General features: G+C 34.5%; 3 protein-coding genes across 3 annotated transcripts; 1 reads left to right on the top strand and 2 right to left on the bottom strand.

Annotated features, from left to right (window-relative positions):
• Positions 1-4,610: 4,610 nt before the first annotated feature.
• LOC132309687 (uncharacterized) lies at positions 4,611-5,740 on the bottom strand. The gene is made up of 2 exons (XM_059807974.1): positions 5,529-5,740; positions 4,611-5,406 (listed from the first exon to the last, which is right to left on the bottom strand). Exons 1-2 carry the CDS (start codon positions 5,738-5,740, stop codon positions 4,611-4,613), a joined length of 1,008 nt encoding a protein of 335 aa, XP_059663957.1.
• A 795-nt stretch (positions 5,741-6,535) lies between these two features.
• On the top strand, positions 6,536-7,093 carry LOC132309686 (uncharacterized mitochondrial protein AtMg00310-like). Its single transcript, XM_059807973.1, has 2 exons — positions 6,536-6,550; positions 6,638-7,093. Exons 1-2 carry the CDS (start codon positions 6,536-6,538, stop codon positions 7,091-7,093), a joined length of 471 nt encoding a protein of 156 aa, XP_059663956.1.
• Positions 7,094-14,766: 7,673 nt separating this feature from the next.
• Positions 14,767-16,103, bottom strand: LOC132309685 (uncharacterized). Its single transcript, XM_059807972.1, has 3 exons — positions 15,858-16,103; positions 15,253-15,734; positions 14,767-15,178 (listed from the first exon to the last, which is right to left on the bottom strand). Exons 1-3 carry the CDS (start codon positions 16,101-16,103, stop codon positions 14,767-14,769), a joined length of 1,140 nt encoding a protein of 379 aa, XP_059663955.1.
• Between the last annotated feature and the right edge of the window lie 921 nt (positions 16,104-17,024).

The raw sequence follows: 17,024 nt of genomic DNA, 5'->3' as shown, positions 1-17,024 counted from the left end.
AATGTGAACTATGTCAATTTTTTTAATTGACGCAATTAAAAGTTTTCTTTGAGGATGTCTAAACTATTTTAACATATTTATCTCATTTTATCTCTAATTGGTGCTATTCCAACCATCTCTCGAATGTAATCAATTCTAATTCTATCATTTCTAGTCCAACTACACATCCATCTTAACATTTACTTATGCTACACTTTATGCAAATGTTTCCTATCTATCTAACATTCGGAACGATATAGTGTGACTGGCCTAATAACTATTTTATAGAACTATTTTATTGAACGTCCCTCTCAATCTAAAGAGTATAAAGCTTATTACACAATATATTTAGATGTGTTCATTTAACCCATCTTACATTGTTTCTATAATTAACGTCAATTTTATTTTGACTATTCATAAGATTCATTTTATATTCATCGTAACAAATATATACTTCAGTTTAAAAAATTTATTAGCCAAAAGAATTGAAAGATGTTACTTATTTTTTTTCTTAGATGTGTGAGAAAATGTATTATACAAACGTGTTACAGATGTATAAATAAAATATGAAAATATATCTACGATAGCAATTTGAAAAAACTAAAATATTGTGATATGTTAGTTGAAATCGCATCTTCTTTGTAACTAATGTCATCAATTTAGTTGATTATAAATAAAGAGTTTATTACTATTTATTTATTTGCAAGGAGATTGCGCAACATAAGTAATATACTCTCTATATACTGAGTTTATTATAATTAATTCTAGACTATTTCATATTTGTGTAGAGAGGAATAGAGTATTCCACACATAACTAGTAAATATTTATAAAGTATAGAGATCGTTAAAAGATTAGGAAATATCTGCGATATTTATGTAAAAATGTAAAAATTATAGAGATTAGATAGGAAGGCTATAAATAGGGGAGGCTGTCTCAGTAGAAAACAAGCTACCAGCTCGAATGTGTAAGAGTTCGGTACTCGGGTAAGACACACGGACCAACATTGGGATTGGGTGCTTCAATCCGATTTTTTATATTTGCATTTTGTAATTTAATTTTTTAAAAATTTATGAAAATATCTCATTAAAATTACAATTCATTTATTTATTTTTAATATTTTTATATTTCAAATTTTTGAAGATGATTCAATAAAATTATAAAAAATAAACCAATTATATAAATTTATCACAACAAATTAAAAGGTTAATTTTCTCACATAAAAACCGTATCGTCGAGTTCGTTGATTCAATTAATAAAAACTGTCTCTACAATTATTAAATATTACGGACGCATGATCAACTTGAGACCATAAACTGCAGAGTCAAATGGCTCCACGTGGGTGACCCATTTGGCTGTATCTGAACAATGAATATGAAATAAACCAAAACTCTTCAGGAAATTGCTAAAATGCACTCAATACGCTCTAAATATGCTCCCAAAGAATATATGAATGCGGCATGGAAGCTTAAGATTTTAGGAGATTTAATTTGGAAAGGAAACTCAAAGACGGGTTTCTCTATCATCTCTCTTCTTTTCACAAACTGGATGTAGATCATATAGTCTTAGATATAAATAATTTAATATAAATTAAATAATTATATTATTATTTTTAATAATCTTTGCCAAGAAAACAAATTATTTTTAATAATTCATATTTTACTATTTTATTGTTAAAATAAACAATTGAGTATAAAGAATATTCGTCTAACACAATTTATTTATTTATTTAGTATTTAAAATTATAAGGATATTTTGGTAAGTAGAATTATTTTTTATTTTTATTTTTTTCTTGTCAACTTATCCAAATTAACAAAATAATATTTTCTCACAACTTTCTTCAAAAAATTTAATGCTAACCAAATGCACGATAGATTTTCGTTTCCTTTACTCCACTTTGTTTTATTTTCACTTCTCATCACAAAATTTCGTTTTACCAAATGAACTTGATAGACTAGGTGAGTGCAAATTTTTTAAAAGTTATATCCATGTGTAATTAGGAGCTTAATATATATTAGGTGGGCTTATTGCATCTTTAGTTTGTGAAAGTGGAGTGGACATTGATGATATATTCTTAATAATTTGATATACGTTAAAAATAATTTTTATATTTATCAGTAGATTAAATTTTGGACATATTAGTGGCAACATCAAGATGTTGATAGATGAACTTTAAAAAAAAAAAAAAAAAAAAAAAAAATGTTGATAAATGTCTAATTAATTTTTTATGTTTCTTTAATTAATTCTACTATTTCAATTTATATCTTAACTGAACAGGAGGAAATTAAAAGAGAAAATTAGATTTTTTTTTTTTTTGATAAATAAAAGAGAAAATTAGATTTTAGTGATTAAATTTTAACAAAATTATTTTAAAATAATCTCAAAATTCACAATAGATGAATAGTCATCAAATTTAAAACTTAATTGCTAACAAATGACCTAAATAATTTTGTTAAATTTTACATACTTTCATTCAAAAATAATAAATAGATGAATAGTCATCAAATTTAACCCCTTTTTTTTTTCTTTTTCCAAAGCCATAGGACTGCAACATTTTGAACAAGAAAGGCCAAGACACTGAGTCATGCTTTTTTCAGATCAATTTTAATGCCATAGATGGATGAATTCTGCTAGACTTGAAGCCTCTAATAAGCTCCTATACTGTAATTATATGTGTCCTGAATGCACCTTCCTTTGGTGAAATTACGCATTATTCTCTGGCCCTATCAAGTCATTTAGCAAAGGACTTAACCTGTTGGCTAAAATTTTTGTGACGATTTTATAAATTGTACAGTAGAACACAAGGCAAAAACGAATCCCTTACCTTAGCTTGCTAAAATTATACCAGTTAAGTAGTTAGTAGTCAATGACACAATTCTTGTAAGTAATAAGTTCAGCACCAATGCAAAAAGTTTTGGCTTCAGAGTTAATATTTGGTATATTCCTATCATAAACAAGAATTCTGCAATTGTCTGCATACTATTAATCCATGCATGTATATAAATAAAATTTTATATTTATATTTAGCCGTGTCTAAGTCGTACTCATGTCCTACTTTTTCACGTGTCAATGTATATGTGCCATATGTTACTTTTCTTGCTTAGGTGTTTTTACTTTCAAACACTAAGAACTCCATGAATAATAAGTTGGTTTTGATTTTCAACCAGGGACGGATCTAGAAATTCATATGGGGGGGGGGGATTTATATAGAATTTATAATTTTCGCGGAGAGGTAATTTCAAAATTTTATGGGCATAAATACAAAAAAGTTCAAATTTAGGGGTGTAAAATGCAATAAAAAAATAAAAAATAAAAAAGAAAAGAAAAAGAAAAAGAAAAAAACTTCCCCCATAACATTGTCTATTTCTCAACTCCTGAAAAAGCTCTCCGAAATTGTTAAGTCCACACCATACCGTTGGCCATCCTTATGAAATAGCCATTTAACCTATGACAACCATGCACCTCCTATACAACCCCACCGTCACCAAAATCATTGCCAGCTTTGCCAAATCCCCAATAATCTCTCACGCTCATACGACCATGAGCTATTTCTCGGTGTATAACCCAATAAGAAATTTTCCATGCTGGGAAAATCATAAATTACCATCTCCTCCAATCCGATGTCAAATGAAAAGTCTAATACAACCCTTTGAACTCCCTTTCCATAGTAAAGGTAATCGATCCAGTCATCGATTTCATGGAGATAATGCCCAAGGAAACGAAAACAAATTCTAAATTTTATATGATGCACTACCATTGACAAGAGCTCATAATATCATGAATAAAAATTCAGACTACCAATTATATATCTCCAACTGCATGACACAACAGTAGTACTTGTTGCTTCCTTAAGTATCAACAGGGACCTCCAGCAATCAGGTTTCAGAAGGCTTAATTGTCACCATCACCGACGAATATTGTGAGCAAAAACCCAGTTCAGGTTTTACGGGGTAAAAGTGAAAAGAGAGGAGAGAACAAGGAAGCAATTTACCCTAATTATAATAAATTTAATGGCAAAGTAGTAAGAAATTGACATTTTAGAGAATTAGTTAGTGTCATTAACTCTGGTGTGATGGTTATTTAGCAAAGTTCCTCTTGAGGGTTATAAGTTGTAAACTCAGAAGTCAGTAATTTACAGTAAAGAAAAAAAACACCCCAAAGAACTTCTCTATTTGATGCATCCACTAGCAAAACCTTATGCTCAATCCAAGGCATTAAAACTATCAATCTGGGTAAACAGAGACCAAAAAACTATGACATATATGCAATTATTGAAGTAAATTGACAATGACATACCCATAAAACATTGCTAAATTTAAGTGAGTCCTCAAACTATAAAAGTCCATTCTACAAGTATCATAAAACTACTCCACCCATTAAACTAAAAATGTTCAGAATGGAGAAAAAGTTCAAAATAATAATAATAATAATGGTGGGGTTAAAAATGTTCTAACAACGAAATAAGCTACTTACAAATTGGATTGATTGATTTCATCGCCGGAAAAAAATCATTCAGAATAACAAGGCAACGAGAATAGGTAATACACTTTCGATCCCAATGCATTATTTTGTCATCCTTCAGTGTAAGAATCAATCCCTCCAATCGTCTGGTTTTGAGATGACAGCTGAATATCTAAAAGGGTGTCCCAAGGAAAATCATTTCAGAATTCGTAGGGTGAAAAGCATGCGGTGAAAAGTGTGGGAAGCCAATACTATGCCTCAAAGTCCATTCACCACCATTGAGTGACCAAATACACAAAGTTTTTCCATGATTATAGTCATGATTAGAGTAGTAAAAACAACCCTCAGATACGCCAATGGAAGCTCTATGACCAAGTCTAATGTTCCCACGTAGGTCAATAGCCCGATTACTCACATTACCCATCTCCATCTCCATCCCCATTTTGATGTCGAAAGACACAAGGTAGGCCGCCCAAGCCAACAAGTATAACACTCCACTGAAGTAAACACCACGTTTGATCCGCATGAAACCTCCATCTGCAGGGTCCAGTGGCACGGCATGGGTGACCCATTTGCCCGTATCGGACGAGAACATATCCAGGTCAGCGAGGTTATAGGTGCATGTAAAAAGATCCGATTGAGAAACGTAAACGATCTTATAGTGCAAGGACTCGCTTGGATCAAAAGCCAACACAGCAAACTTGGGTTCCAGGTGGGTCGGGTTTATCGGAATCGCCACACACTGTTTCGTCGCCGGATTACAGACGTAGTACTCTACAGGACCAGGAATAGAGCGTGACCTTCGGGCGAATAGTAACAGCCCGTTGCAGCATTCCTGAAGATCATACCCAATGTGATCGAACGACAATAGTGCCAAATACGACTCCACACATCCAACACCATCAGCAGGAAGAGGGTATGGAGCATATCCCGTAAATTTGTCAGAATCGGAACCGCAAATAATGGATCTGTGTAAGAGAAAGCCGGAGGAGGCATCGACGGAGAGATTTTCGGTACACAAACATTAGAAATCAAGAGTTTCGGAACACAGACGTTAGAGATCAAGAAGTACCAAGTTTTAGAGACGCACTTGGATCTAATTAGATAATTCTTCGGCAATCGACAAAGGATCTCCACTATCAATTCTTTGGGTAGATCGGGGATAGAATTGAAGGCACAGGTTCTCTCTGCCTCTGCTTCAACTTCGGCACAAGGACAAGAACTGTTACCACCATTACTGCTTAATAATGACATAGATCGATCTGAGAGGTCTTGACGACAATCTAAGCTTTGGTCTTCCATATGCACAGACTAATACCGATGACTGAACTAAGAGAAACTGAGAAGCGGAAAGAGAGCCTAGCCGCCGCAGGAGAAAACCAAACTTCCTCTCTATATTTATACATTAGTATAATTAGTATTCTTATCACATATGAAATTTTGCGTTATCTTAAAAATAAACCTAAAGGGAAAAAGGTTTTTATGGCCTTGAAACTGGACATGAGTAAGGCTTATGATAGAATTGAATGGCCCTTTTTGTTGGCAATGCTCGTGAAATTGGGTTTTCATCCGCACTGGATTCAACTTATTCATGCGTGCATCTCGACGGTATCGTATTTGATTACGATTAATAGTAAACCGGTTGGTATGTTTCGGCCGTCAAGGGGGCTCAGATAAAGGGATCCTTTATCGCCGTATTTATTCATTTTGTGTACTGAGGCTTTATCTATGTCTTTACAGATTGCTTTACAGCATCGTGTTCTGTCAGGGATCCGTATTTGTCCCCAGGCACCGACTGTTTCACATTTATTTTTTACAGATAATTATATCGTTTTCACCCAGGCATCTAGGTCTGAGATTGCATTTCTGATAAAGTTACTGCAGCAGTATGAAACAGCCTCGGGTCAACAGATTAATTTCTTTAAGTCCTCGATTTTCTTTTCCACAAACACCACTGCTGAGGATCGCCTTAGTATTTCTCAGATGTTAGGAATTCAAGAAGAAGGATTGGGTGCTAAATATCTGGGAATGCCAGCTCTTATTGGTATATCAAAATGAGATGTTTTCCACTATATCACAGAACGTGTGGCTGATCGTATGGCAAACTGGAAGGTATTACTTTTATCTCCTGTGGGTAAGGCAACATTAATTAAAGCTATTTTAAATGCCCTTCCCACATATGTAATGTCCTGTTTTCAGCTTCCCCGGAAGCTTTGTGAGTCTATGCAAAAATTTATTAGGAAGTTTAGGTGGGGATCAGATGGGGAATCTGCAAAAATTAGTTGGGTTAAATGGGATGTTTTGAGCAAGGCAAAGCAGGAAGGGGATTTAGGGTTTCGGAATTTTGATACATTTAATATGGCTTTAGTGGCTAAGCAGGGATGGCAGTTTCAAACTACTCAACAGAGGTTAGCTTTTAAGACTCTCAAAGCCAAATACTTTAGAAATTGTTCCTTTTTGGATGTGCCTTTGGGATCAAATCCATCATGGGCTTGGAGAGGTATTTGGTCTTCACGGTCTCTCTTGGGCTCTGGAGCCCGGTGGGTGGTGGGTAATGGTCGTTCTATTAATATTTGGCAGGACCGGTGGGTACCGGGTATTTCTGGCCTTCTGCCTCGTCCAGAGGTTGGGGGACTTTCCCACTATGGTGCATGAACTTCTTAATTCCTCAGGGACTGGTTGGAACGTTGATTTGCTTCATGGTTTATTCCCACCGGTTGTTGTAGCACAAATTCGGGCTTGTAGTTTCATTTTTTGCTCTAAGGATGATTTATTGGTTTGGGGGGAGGAAGCTTCGGGTAGGTTTTCTGTTAACTCTGCATATCGTCTGGCTAACCGCCTATCCAGCATGCAAGATCCTTGTTCTATGTAATCTGGGCATGTTGATCTTCCCCATCTGAATGGTTGGACTCGTTTATGGAAAGTGCACGTCCCTACTAAAATTTAGCATTTTCTGTGGAAATGTTGTCAATCGGCCCTGCCAGTGCGTGCTCTCCTTAAAATGCATGGTATGGAGGTGGAAATTAGGTGTCCTCGGTGTGGTCTAAGGGAGGAAACCATTGAGCACTTGTTTTTTCAGTATCCTCAATCGGCTTTTGTGTGGAAGAGTTCGCCCCTGAGGTTGGATTTTATGTCTAATCCTCCACGCTCCTTTAAGGAATGGTGGTTCACATTGTTGATGGTTGGAGGACCAGGGCATGTTAATCAGGATTCTTTGGGGTGGATTGTGATACCCCCTAATTTCGGAACACGGGTTGATCAAGTCCGCGCACAAAATCAGTGGATATCAAAACAATTAAAGTATTTAAACAAGCACAGAGTACAAAAAGAAATAAAAAGAATAAATAATACACTGAAGAAAACTAATAAATAAAACTTCCATTAATAACTTGTCAATGGTTACAACTCGGGAATCCGTAACTCAAGGACCCCTTAACCAAAATCCACTATCCATAAATTCATTCATAATTACTAAAGTAATACTATCCTACTTTGAAATAAAATAGAAAGAATAGATAAGTCCTCCAGCTGCGGATCCTCAACCTTGAGACTTGAACTTCTAATAACCTGAAAAATAAATCGCGGGTTAAACCCTACGAGCAAGTTCTTTCTACCAGACCTCTGAAAACCAATAAATAGATCATCTCTGATCAAAACAAACCTAATACAGTCTTTATCTTCAATGTACATAATTATATACAATATAACTATCACAACTATTACCAAGTTCATTAATTCCAAAACCATTATCAATGATTAATTAATAATCATACCTGGTCCCATCCACAATTTCTTTTAAAGAAACTCCTCTAACCTTAACTCCATCCTAGACAGCAATTTAATAATTTAAACCATAAAGTATAATTAAAAGAACATTATATCCAATTCCAAAACCAATAATGATCATAAGTATTTAAATCACATGGTCAATATCTAGACTTTGACAAATCATCCATGTCACTACCAGTATTATTTTTTTAATTTGTATAAAATAATACACTAACCTGTAAGTATTAGATTATTCTACTTTAAGAATATCTAATCCTAATCCAACTTACACAAACAGTAATTATAGATGATATATTTTAATCATCTAACACACAACAATATAATTAAACTTTGACAAATCAACCATGCCATTATAAATATATTTGTTTATATATTGGCAATTCATCCATGCCTCCTTAAGTATGTTTATTTATATATTGGCAAATCAACCATGCCTCCATAAGTATATTTATTTACACATTTGGCAAATCAACCATGCCATTATAAATATATTTATTTATACCTTGGCAACTCAACCATGCCTCCTTTAAGTATATATATTTATACTTTTAAATTAACAATTCAACCATGCCTTTTGTGTATGTATTTCATTCATACAAATACTTAGGCAAAATATTTACGCCTATGGCAACTTATCCATGCCTACAATTTAATCATGTACCGATTTTAAACTTAACGATGATAGACATCCCACGCATATCATACGCATAATATTAATTTAATAACCAACCTAATATGATTTAATCAACTGTAACATTATACCAAATAAGAATAATAATCTTACATGATACATATACATATATATATATATTGTATAATATACATATGTAACACCATCCACAACAATATTTGATTATTTAAATCACATACATACATATATATCAATAAATATATATATATATATATACACACACACATATATCAATATATATATATATACTTCCTTCCGTAATAAATTATTAATTAATTATATTACTCCAATATATGCTACTAAATATAGTAGTAACACTCCCCAACTCTCAAAGCCCTAGTAATCTCTCTTATAGTGTTCGCTTTCGACCCTAATGAGTTTAAAGTCAATTCTTAGGCATCACTGGACCCCATTGGAACTTTCCAAGACCCCACACGCCTCTCCACCCGCCCCCACGCGCCACCACACGCGCCTAAACACATTACACGTGCATCCACGCGCCACCACAAGCTGGCAGGTATCTTCACGCGCTTCCACGCGCGGTACACGCGCCTGTTCTTCATTCTGGATGACGTGGCTGCTTTTGGTTGGCTAGAACTCTGGGCTTTAGTGAGCTGCGTCACACTGGATTATTTGTATGTTGACTGGACCAAGTCAACGGTCCAGATTCACACACACATAGAGCTCCATGCGCCGCGATGCACCGGAACTCTTCTTTGTTGATGAGATCGATCCAAGGGCCTAGATTAATGGTGCATTGAATCTCCATGTATCTCTACCACACTGGATTATTTCAATTATATCAAACTAATTGTATGGCCTAGATCTGCGGTTGTTCTAACTTTCTATGTACGTGAGGACACCGGATAACACCCCAGTTGATGCGCCATTAGCAGTTACGTAACAATGCATAAAAAAAATATATATAAAAAAATTAAAATAAATTCCAGAATATTCCGGAAAAATACAAAACACATTCTAAAATAATTCTAAAAATCTAGAAAAATTCCAGAATATTCCAGATAAATCCCAGAAAATAAAGAAACCCTAATAAACCCTCTTGGATCATAAATTCACCTATAGATTGATTTTAAAATATATATACAACACCTATATTTATTAATTAAAATCTAATAATCCAAAAAAGCAAATATAATATTTTATACTTTTAATTAATCCAATCCAACAATGATTTTTAAATAAATAAATTTAATCTTAACATTCATACTCAAGGTGATAAACTTATGAGTTCTAAGAGGAGAGTTAGAAAAACTTGCCTGAAGGTTTCGAAACGAAACCGACGCTTTAAGTCTTCCAATCCAAACGTCTTCCTTCTCAGATCCGGTCTCCTCCTTGTCAGCCCTTCTTCTCTTTCTCTCTCTGCCTCCCTTATTTTCTAACGTGTAAACTTTTTAACCCTAAACCTTATGTGTATATTTATACACATTAATTCCTTTAATCCTATTCTTACTAGGATTACCAAATAAAATAATAATTATTATCTTTAAATAGTATAATATATATAAACATATATTATATTATATATATATATATATATCTATATATATATATATATATATCTTCCATAATTAACAATGGTTAATTAAATCATATATTATATATATATATCCATAAATATATATCTATATATACATCCTTCCATAACATTTATTAATTAAGTATATTTATATATAATTAAATACATATATTTATAAGGATACAAAAATGATCATTCTAGTAATCAAATAACTATGGGCCTTTATTATTTAACCCAATAAGATTTTCTTCAAGCCCAAGACCACATCCTTTAGTCCAACTTCCCTTAAACCCAATTCAATTAAAATAAAATAATTAACTTAATTAAATTAAATCTAATAATTACAAATAATTAACAAACAATTCACACAAGCATAAATACACACAATTCAAACAAATAATTCAATCACATCATTTCACAAAACAAAACACCATATAAATTCAATAACTGAAATCACAAAATATAATCTAATTAAACTAAATCAATTAATCTAAGCACTCAATTAAAACAAATAAAAAAAATAAAAATAAAATAAATACAATTAATTCAAATTAAATCAAATAAATCATTTAAAATAAAATAAAAGTAATTAATTTTCATTAATAATTCCTTTAAAATATCGGGGTATTTCATGGATCGCTTTTTGTTGTTGGGGAATTTAGAAAGCACAGAATAGGTTGATTTTTGAAAAAGAAATGATAACTCCGTTGAGTATTGTTTCATGGGTTTCGACTCAGTTTTGGGAGTTCAAGGATTCCGATGCTTTTAAGGGTCATTCTTCGCTGCCTCTGTCCAAAGGAGATGTGCCTTCCTTCTCTGTTTCTCCTTCCCCTGTCAAGTGGTCCCCCCGACTATGGATATGGTCAAATGTAACGTGGATACATTGTTTTCTTTATCGACTGGGGGGGGGGGGGGGAAGGAAGTGGTTTTTTCCCCTTTCATTTCATCTATTGCTCGTCAAGCTGAAGCTATGACTCTTCGCAACGCTACTCTTTGGGCCATGTCTCTGTGTTATGACCAGGTATGGTTTGACTGTGACTCGCTGGTGGTGGTTCAGACAATTCATGGCATGAATGCCGGTCCAGTGGAGATTCATTCAGTTTCTTTTGATGTGTAAGTGCTTTCGGAGCGGTTCTCTTGTTCTTGTCTTAGTCATGTCCGTCGGCATAGCAATGGAGTCACCCATGCGCTTGCTAAGCTTTCTCGGCCTCATATTTCAAGTCATATTGATCTCATTCATATCCCAGCTGATATCTTGGAACCAGCAGCGAAAGATTGTTAGTTGTGTTTCTTGCTCTTTGTTTGCCATAAAGAAAAAAAAAAAGAAATAAAGAAAAAAAAAAAAAGAGTATAATTAGTATAATTGACACACATTTTTTTTTTTTTTAAGGGCTCCATTTCCAGACTCAACCCGATGCCAATCAAATAAATTTCGGACTTGAGCGGTTTACATTGCAATTTGATCTAGCCTAGATTGAAAATTAACAAGCTGGTTTCTTTTCAGGTCCGGTTCGGATCAAGTGCGTCAACTCGAAACTCGAAATGTCAGCCTCAATTGAATGTCCAAAATTCATCAGGGACTTAAAAACTTAAGAATAATTAGGCTCGGTTCTATTACCTCGAGTTAATTGTCAAGTTGGATTGGATTGGTTTAGATTATGGTTAAGAATTTTATAGCTCCAGTTGAGCCACCTACTCACTCATGTTGTAATCTAAATTTTTTTTTTGTGCAAGTCCAATCATGCAGTGTCCATTAACGTAGAGTCATTATTCTCTCATAGTAATGATAGATAGACACATTCCTAATTATACTTTATTAAAAGAATTTCCATTCTAACCATCTATTTATTTATTATGAAATCTAAAATATGAATGATATTCTCTTTATAATGATAATCAATTCCAGGAAAATTAGGTTTATACTAACTCTGGTGTGATAGTTTAATTAGCAAAAGTTTCTTTTGATGGTTATAAGCTAAAAACTCGCGAGAAGTCAAACTAATTTACGGTAGAGAAAAAAAACTCCAAAAAGGCAAAAACACACCTCTATTTCATGTTTATAAAAATTAGGGTAAAGTGCAATAAACCCCCTTATACTTTACTCTCTCTTCCAAAAAATCCCCTCAAACTATTTTTTTAACAGAAAACTCCCTATACTATCCAAATTTTTCCAAAAAAAACCAGATGACACTATTCCGTTAGTTTTTTACCGTAAAGTAGTCACCTGACCTATGCTATAAATTGAAAATGACAAACCTACCCTTTCTAATTGGCCCAAATCGAACCATCAACCCCCAACTCCACTCTCTCTCCATGCTCTTCAAATTGCAATCTCTTTCTATGCTCTGCAACTTTTCAACAATCACAGACGAAACTCACCACTCTCTCTCTCTCTCTCTACTCACTTTCCTTATATTTAATCAACTTAATTTCCAAATAGTACCTCATAAGCCAAACATCAAAATATCAAAGCCAAATAAGTATTTGAATCTCTGTTTCTGCTACTGATTTTTAGATAGAGTAAGTAATCCCGAAACCCAGGTAAGCTATGAATATATCTAGAAGAGATTACATACAGTATGCAAAATACATGAATTTCAATTACATTTGTATTTGATTTGGTTTTGGGTTCTTAGGGACCAAGGTAAATAATCCATACAGTGCTGGTTGGTGGTCGGCGGTGATGGGGGTGGTGGCGACGCCACCGCCTGCTGTGGTTGTCTGTGTATGGATCACCATAGGAGATGGGTTTGCAGCTGGTTATCGGTGGGTGGTGGTGGTCGTCGGATGGTGGGTGTTGGTGGGTCGGTATACGTATGTGGATAGGCTTGCATGAATGTTATTGATAAGGATGAAGATGGGGATGTTGGTGATTAACAATATAGTAACCTTTGTAAAAAACATTGGTGACAATTTGGCAGATAATAGATGTTCAGCCAATGCAAAAAGGCAAGTGCAGGAGTGTCCTTGTATCCTGCGCCTTTCATTTTCAGTCCAAGTCCTCTAAGATATTAAGATCAGACGGAATAAATAACACCCAACCATTTTTGGTGATTGATTTGGGCTAACAGCCGTTGCCAAAAAAAATGACTTCAAATGTTAGTGTGCCAAGAACTCTGTTTTTCTAATTTCATCCAAACACATACATTTGTTCCTTTTAATAAAATGAAGATAAGCACTATATTTATATATATATTTACAAAGATAATAGATAGATACCGAAGATTCCGATTCCAATTAAGCAGACAAATAAATTTATCAACGCATCTCTCTCTTGATCACATGTGAGATAAAATATGAGATAAAATATTGCAAATATTGCAATATTGCAAAAGTGTCCAATAATGGTGAGATAAAATATGATTAAGATGTGGTAAGTTGAAAAATAAGATAATAAATATGTTTTAATTTTGGTTTTTCTTATCATCAATATGGATGAACTCAATGGCTGAAGGAGCTGTGGTTTCTTGGATAGATTTTTAGTTAATTGGGTAGTGGTCTGGTTGGTATTTGGCACTAAAATAAAATGTGGACCGTAAGGTGGTGTTTGGCCCTGAAATAATAAGGGCAATTTTGTAATCTAATATTTCCGACGAGCTCCGGTGCCCATGAATTTGAATTTTGTCCTTAAATTGTATTTTTTAAATAGTTTAGGGGGTACTAATTAGTTCAGGGGGGTTTCTTGATATAGAGAGAGTAGTATAGGGGTGTTTATTGCTATTTACCCTAAAAATTAATACATATATAATACCATGGAAGTAAATTGACATGGGCAATTGACATAGTTATAAAACATTGCTAGATTTGAGTGATTTATCAATTTGTAGCGCATGTTGTCCAAGGATCATAAAAATGTTCATAAGGAGAAAAAGTGGAAAACAAAAGAGAAAAATGTTAGAAAATTCTTTGATAGTCCTACTTTTAGGTTTCAATGACAACTGTTTCAAATTATTTCCATCAAAGTTCTTTACAAAATAGAATACCTTATTTGCCCTTTTTATTTCCCTTCATCTTCAACCATACTCAAACTCCACCATTCACCCAAACCCAGTTTTTTTGAAAAAAAATCCAAACCCATTTACCGCAGTTCCCCTTGCTCATTTCTTCACCGCAATCTTCAATGATGATTTACCGCAGTTCTCATTTCTTCACCACAATCTTCAATGATGGTTTTTTTAACTGGGTTAGGGTGAATGGTGGTGTATGGGCGTGGTTGAAGATGAAGGGTAATGAAAGGGCAAATAAGGCATTTGAAAATAATTTTGATGGAAAAAATTGGTAAAAATTGGACTTATTTATCGGACTTGATTGTCATTGAAATCTAAAGAAGGAATTTTCTAAAACATGTTTCAGTGGCGAAGTACGGTACCTACGATTTGAAAACTTATTCAGACCCACCAAGCAATGAGAGTAAGTAAAGATAACACCCAGAGTCAAAAATACATCTTCAGCATTCCTCATGTCCAATAGCAATTCCATTCGTTTGGTTTGGAGATGATAGCTAAATATCATCTTGGGCTCCATAAAAAAAACCATTTCACAAGTAGGGTGAAAACCAGAGAGTTTGGCATGCGGCACTAGACGACGCTCCTCGTACAGTATATTATCGAGGCTGATCTTATGCCTCAAAATCCATTCCCCACCACCACCACCACCACCACCACCACCGAGTGACCAAATACACAATTCTGTTCCATCATGATTAGAGTAGTAAAAACAACCTCTGGATTCGCCAATGCAACCATTATAATCACTAAATCTATCCTTGTCAGGGAGCTCAATAACCCGACCACTCACATTATTCCCCATTTTGATGTCGAAGAATACAAGGTACCCGCAGAAGACAAAACGTGTAACACTCCATTGAAGTAAACACCACGCTTGATCCACTTGAAACCATAAACCGCAGGGTCGAGTGGCACGGCGTGGGTGACCCATTCGCCCGTGTCCGACAAGAAAACATCCAGCTTTGGAGGTTCGGAGATGGATGCATAGAGAGCCGATTGAGCAACCCCAACGATGTTATAGTTGAAGGACTCACTTGGGTTAAAAGCCAGCGAAATAGACCAGGGGTCCAGTTTCAGGTGGGTCGGGTTCTTCGGAATCGCCACACGCTGTTTCGTCACCGGATTACACACGTAGTACTCTTCAAAAGGAAGAGAGGACCTCAGGAGTAACAGTGACAGCCCATTACAGATATCCTCGAGATCATACAGAGTGTGATCAAAAGTGAAATAGAGTTGAAAGATCATACAGAGTGCGATGGAAGTGAAATTGAGCTGAACAAGACCTCAAATTAGGAGGATATGGAGCATAATCGTATCCAAAATAGTAAACGACGTTGCTTTGTGGAAGAAAATGCCGGAAAGAGGCATCGACTGGGAGATTTTGGGAACACAAACATTAGAAATAAAAAAATTCCAATCTTTAGACACGCACTTGAATCTAATTAGAGGTTTCTCCGGCAATCGACAAAGGATCTCTATTATCAGATCTCTGGGTAGATAGGGCCAAGGTTTGAAGGAACAGGGACTCTCTGTCTCTTCTTCTCTGTCACAAGAGCAACTGCTACCACCATTAACGCTGCTTAATAATGATCTAAATATCTCTGAGAGGTCTCGACGACACTCTGACAATTGATTTCCCATGTGCAAACACTAACAAATACTATTACTGAAACTGGGAAGACAGGAGAGAGCCTAGCCGCAGGAGAAGAAACCAATCGCACTCCGAAATTTTCTTTTGGGGGTTTAGAGTTGTGTCTCAAATTTCTATCCTAGGGTTTCAATTTGAGAAATATAATTATAGTAGATTTATATTTGGAAGTTATATTACCAAAAATTATATTAACATTAACATGGTAACTTTTTCAACAAAAATAACATAATATAATTATTAAAAGAAATTTCCAAATTTATTGAGTGATAATAAGAGATTGTTTTTTGATGTGTTGTATAACAAAATGATGGTATTTAGATTCTTAATATGATAAGAAATTGATTAAAAATACGTTTTATATATTTTAATTGCGACAGGTTGGGGATCATCTCAATCAGTTTGGTTTAAAACTCTCAAAGTCCCCTCAAATAATTTGACTATACCACAAAAAATTTACAAAATTTATCTTAAATTTATTCAAGATTGAATTTGCTTTTCTTATATATATATATCGGCCACCCTGAATTGAGTTCGGAAAAAGATTTTCATTGATGGAATGACTTTGGAAAATGGGTGCCTCGTGCTGATCTTACCCCTGTCGACATTGAGGGAATCTCGTAGATTTTGACGGAACCATATTCCTTATGTTATCAACACATTTCCATAGATCTGTTCCTAACCCAAAATCAAGGAATGATAACGGCCTGCACTACTACAAACGTCAAGTGGGAGTCCGGGGACTGAAGCTACTCTGTATGAAAAGTGAATGAAGTCCGGTCCACGTAGTGCAAAACATAGTGAACCTTTAAGTTTGTTTAGGTCTGGAATCTCTTCATACTTTTTCAACTCTTTGAATAGTGAACTTTGCTTGGCCAAGAATAATAAATAGTGAACTTTGAAATCTAAGTCCT

This window comes from Cornus florida, unplaced genomic scaffold (assembly GCF_030987335.1).
Source record: "Cornus florida cultivar Cherokee Brave unplaced genomic scaffold, ASM3098733v1 CherokeeBrave_3.0.0_Hap2_Chr05, whole genome shotgun sequence".
Taxonomy (NCBI): Eukaryota; Viridiplantae; Streptophyta; class Magnoliopsida; order Cornales; family Cornaceae; genus Cornus; species Cornus florida.
This window is presented reverse-complemented; position numbering and strand designations above follow the sequence as displayed.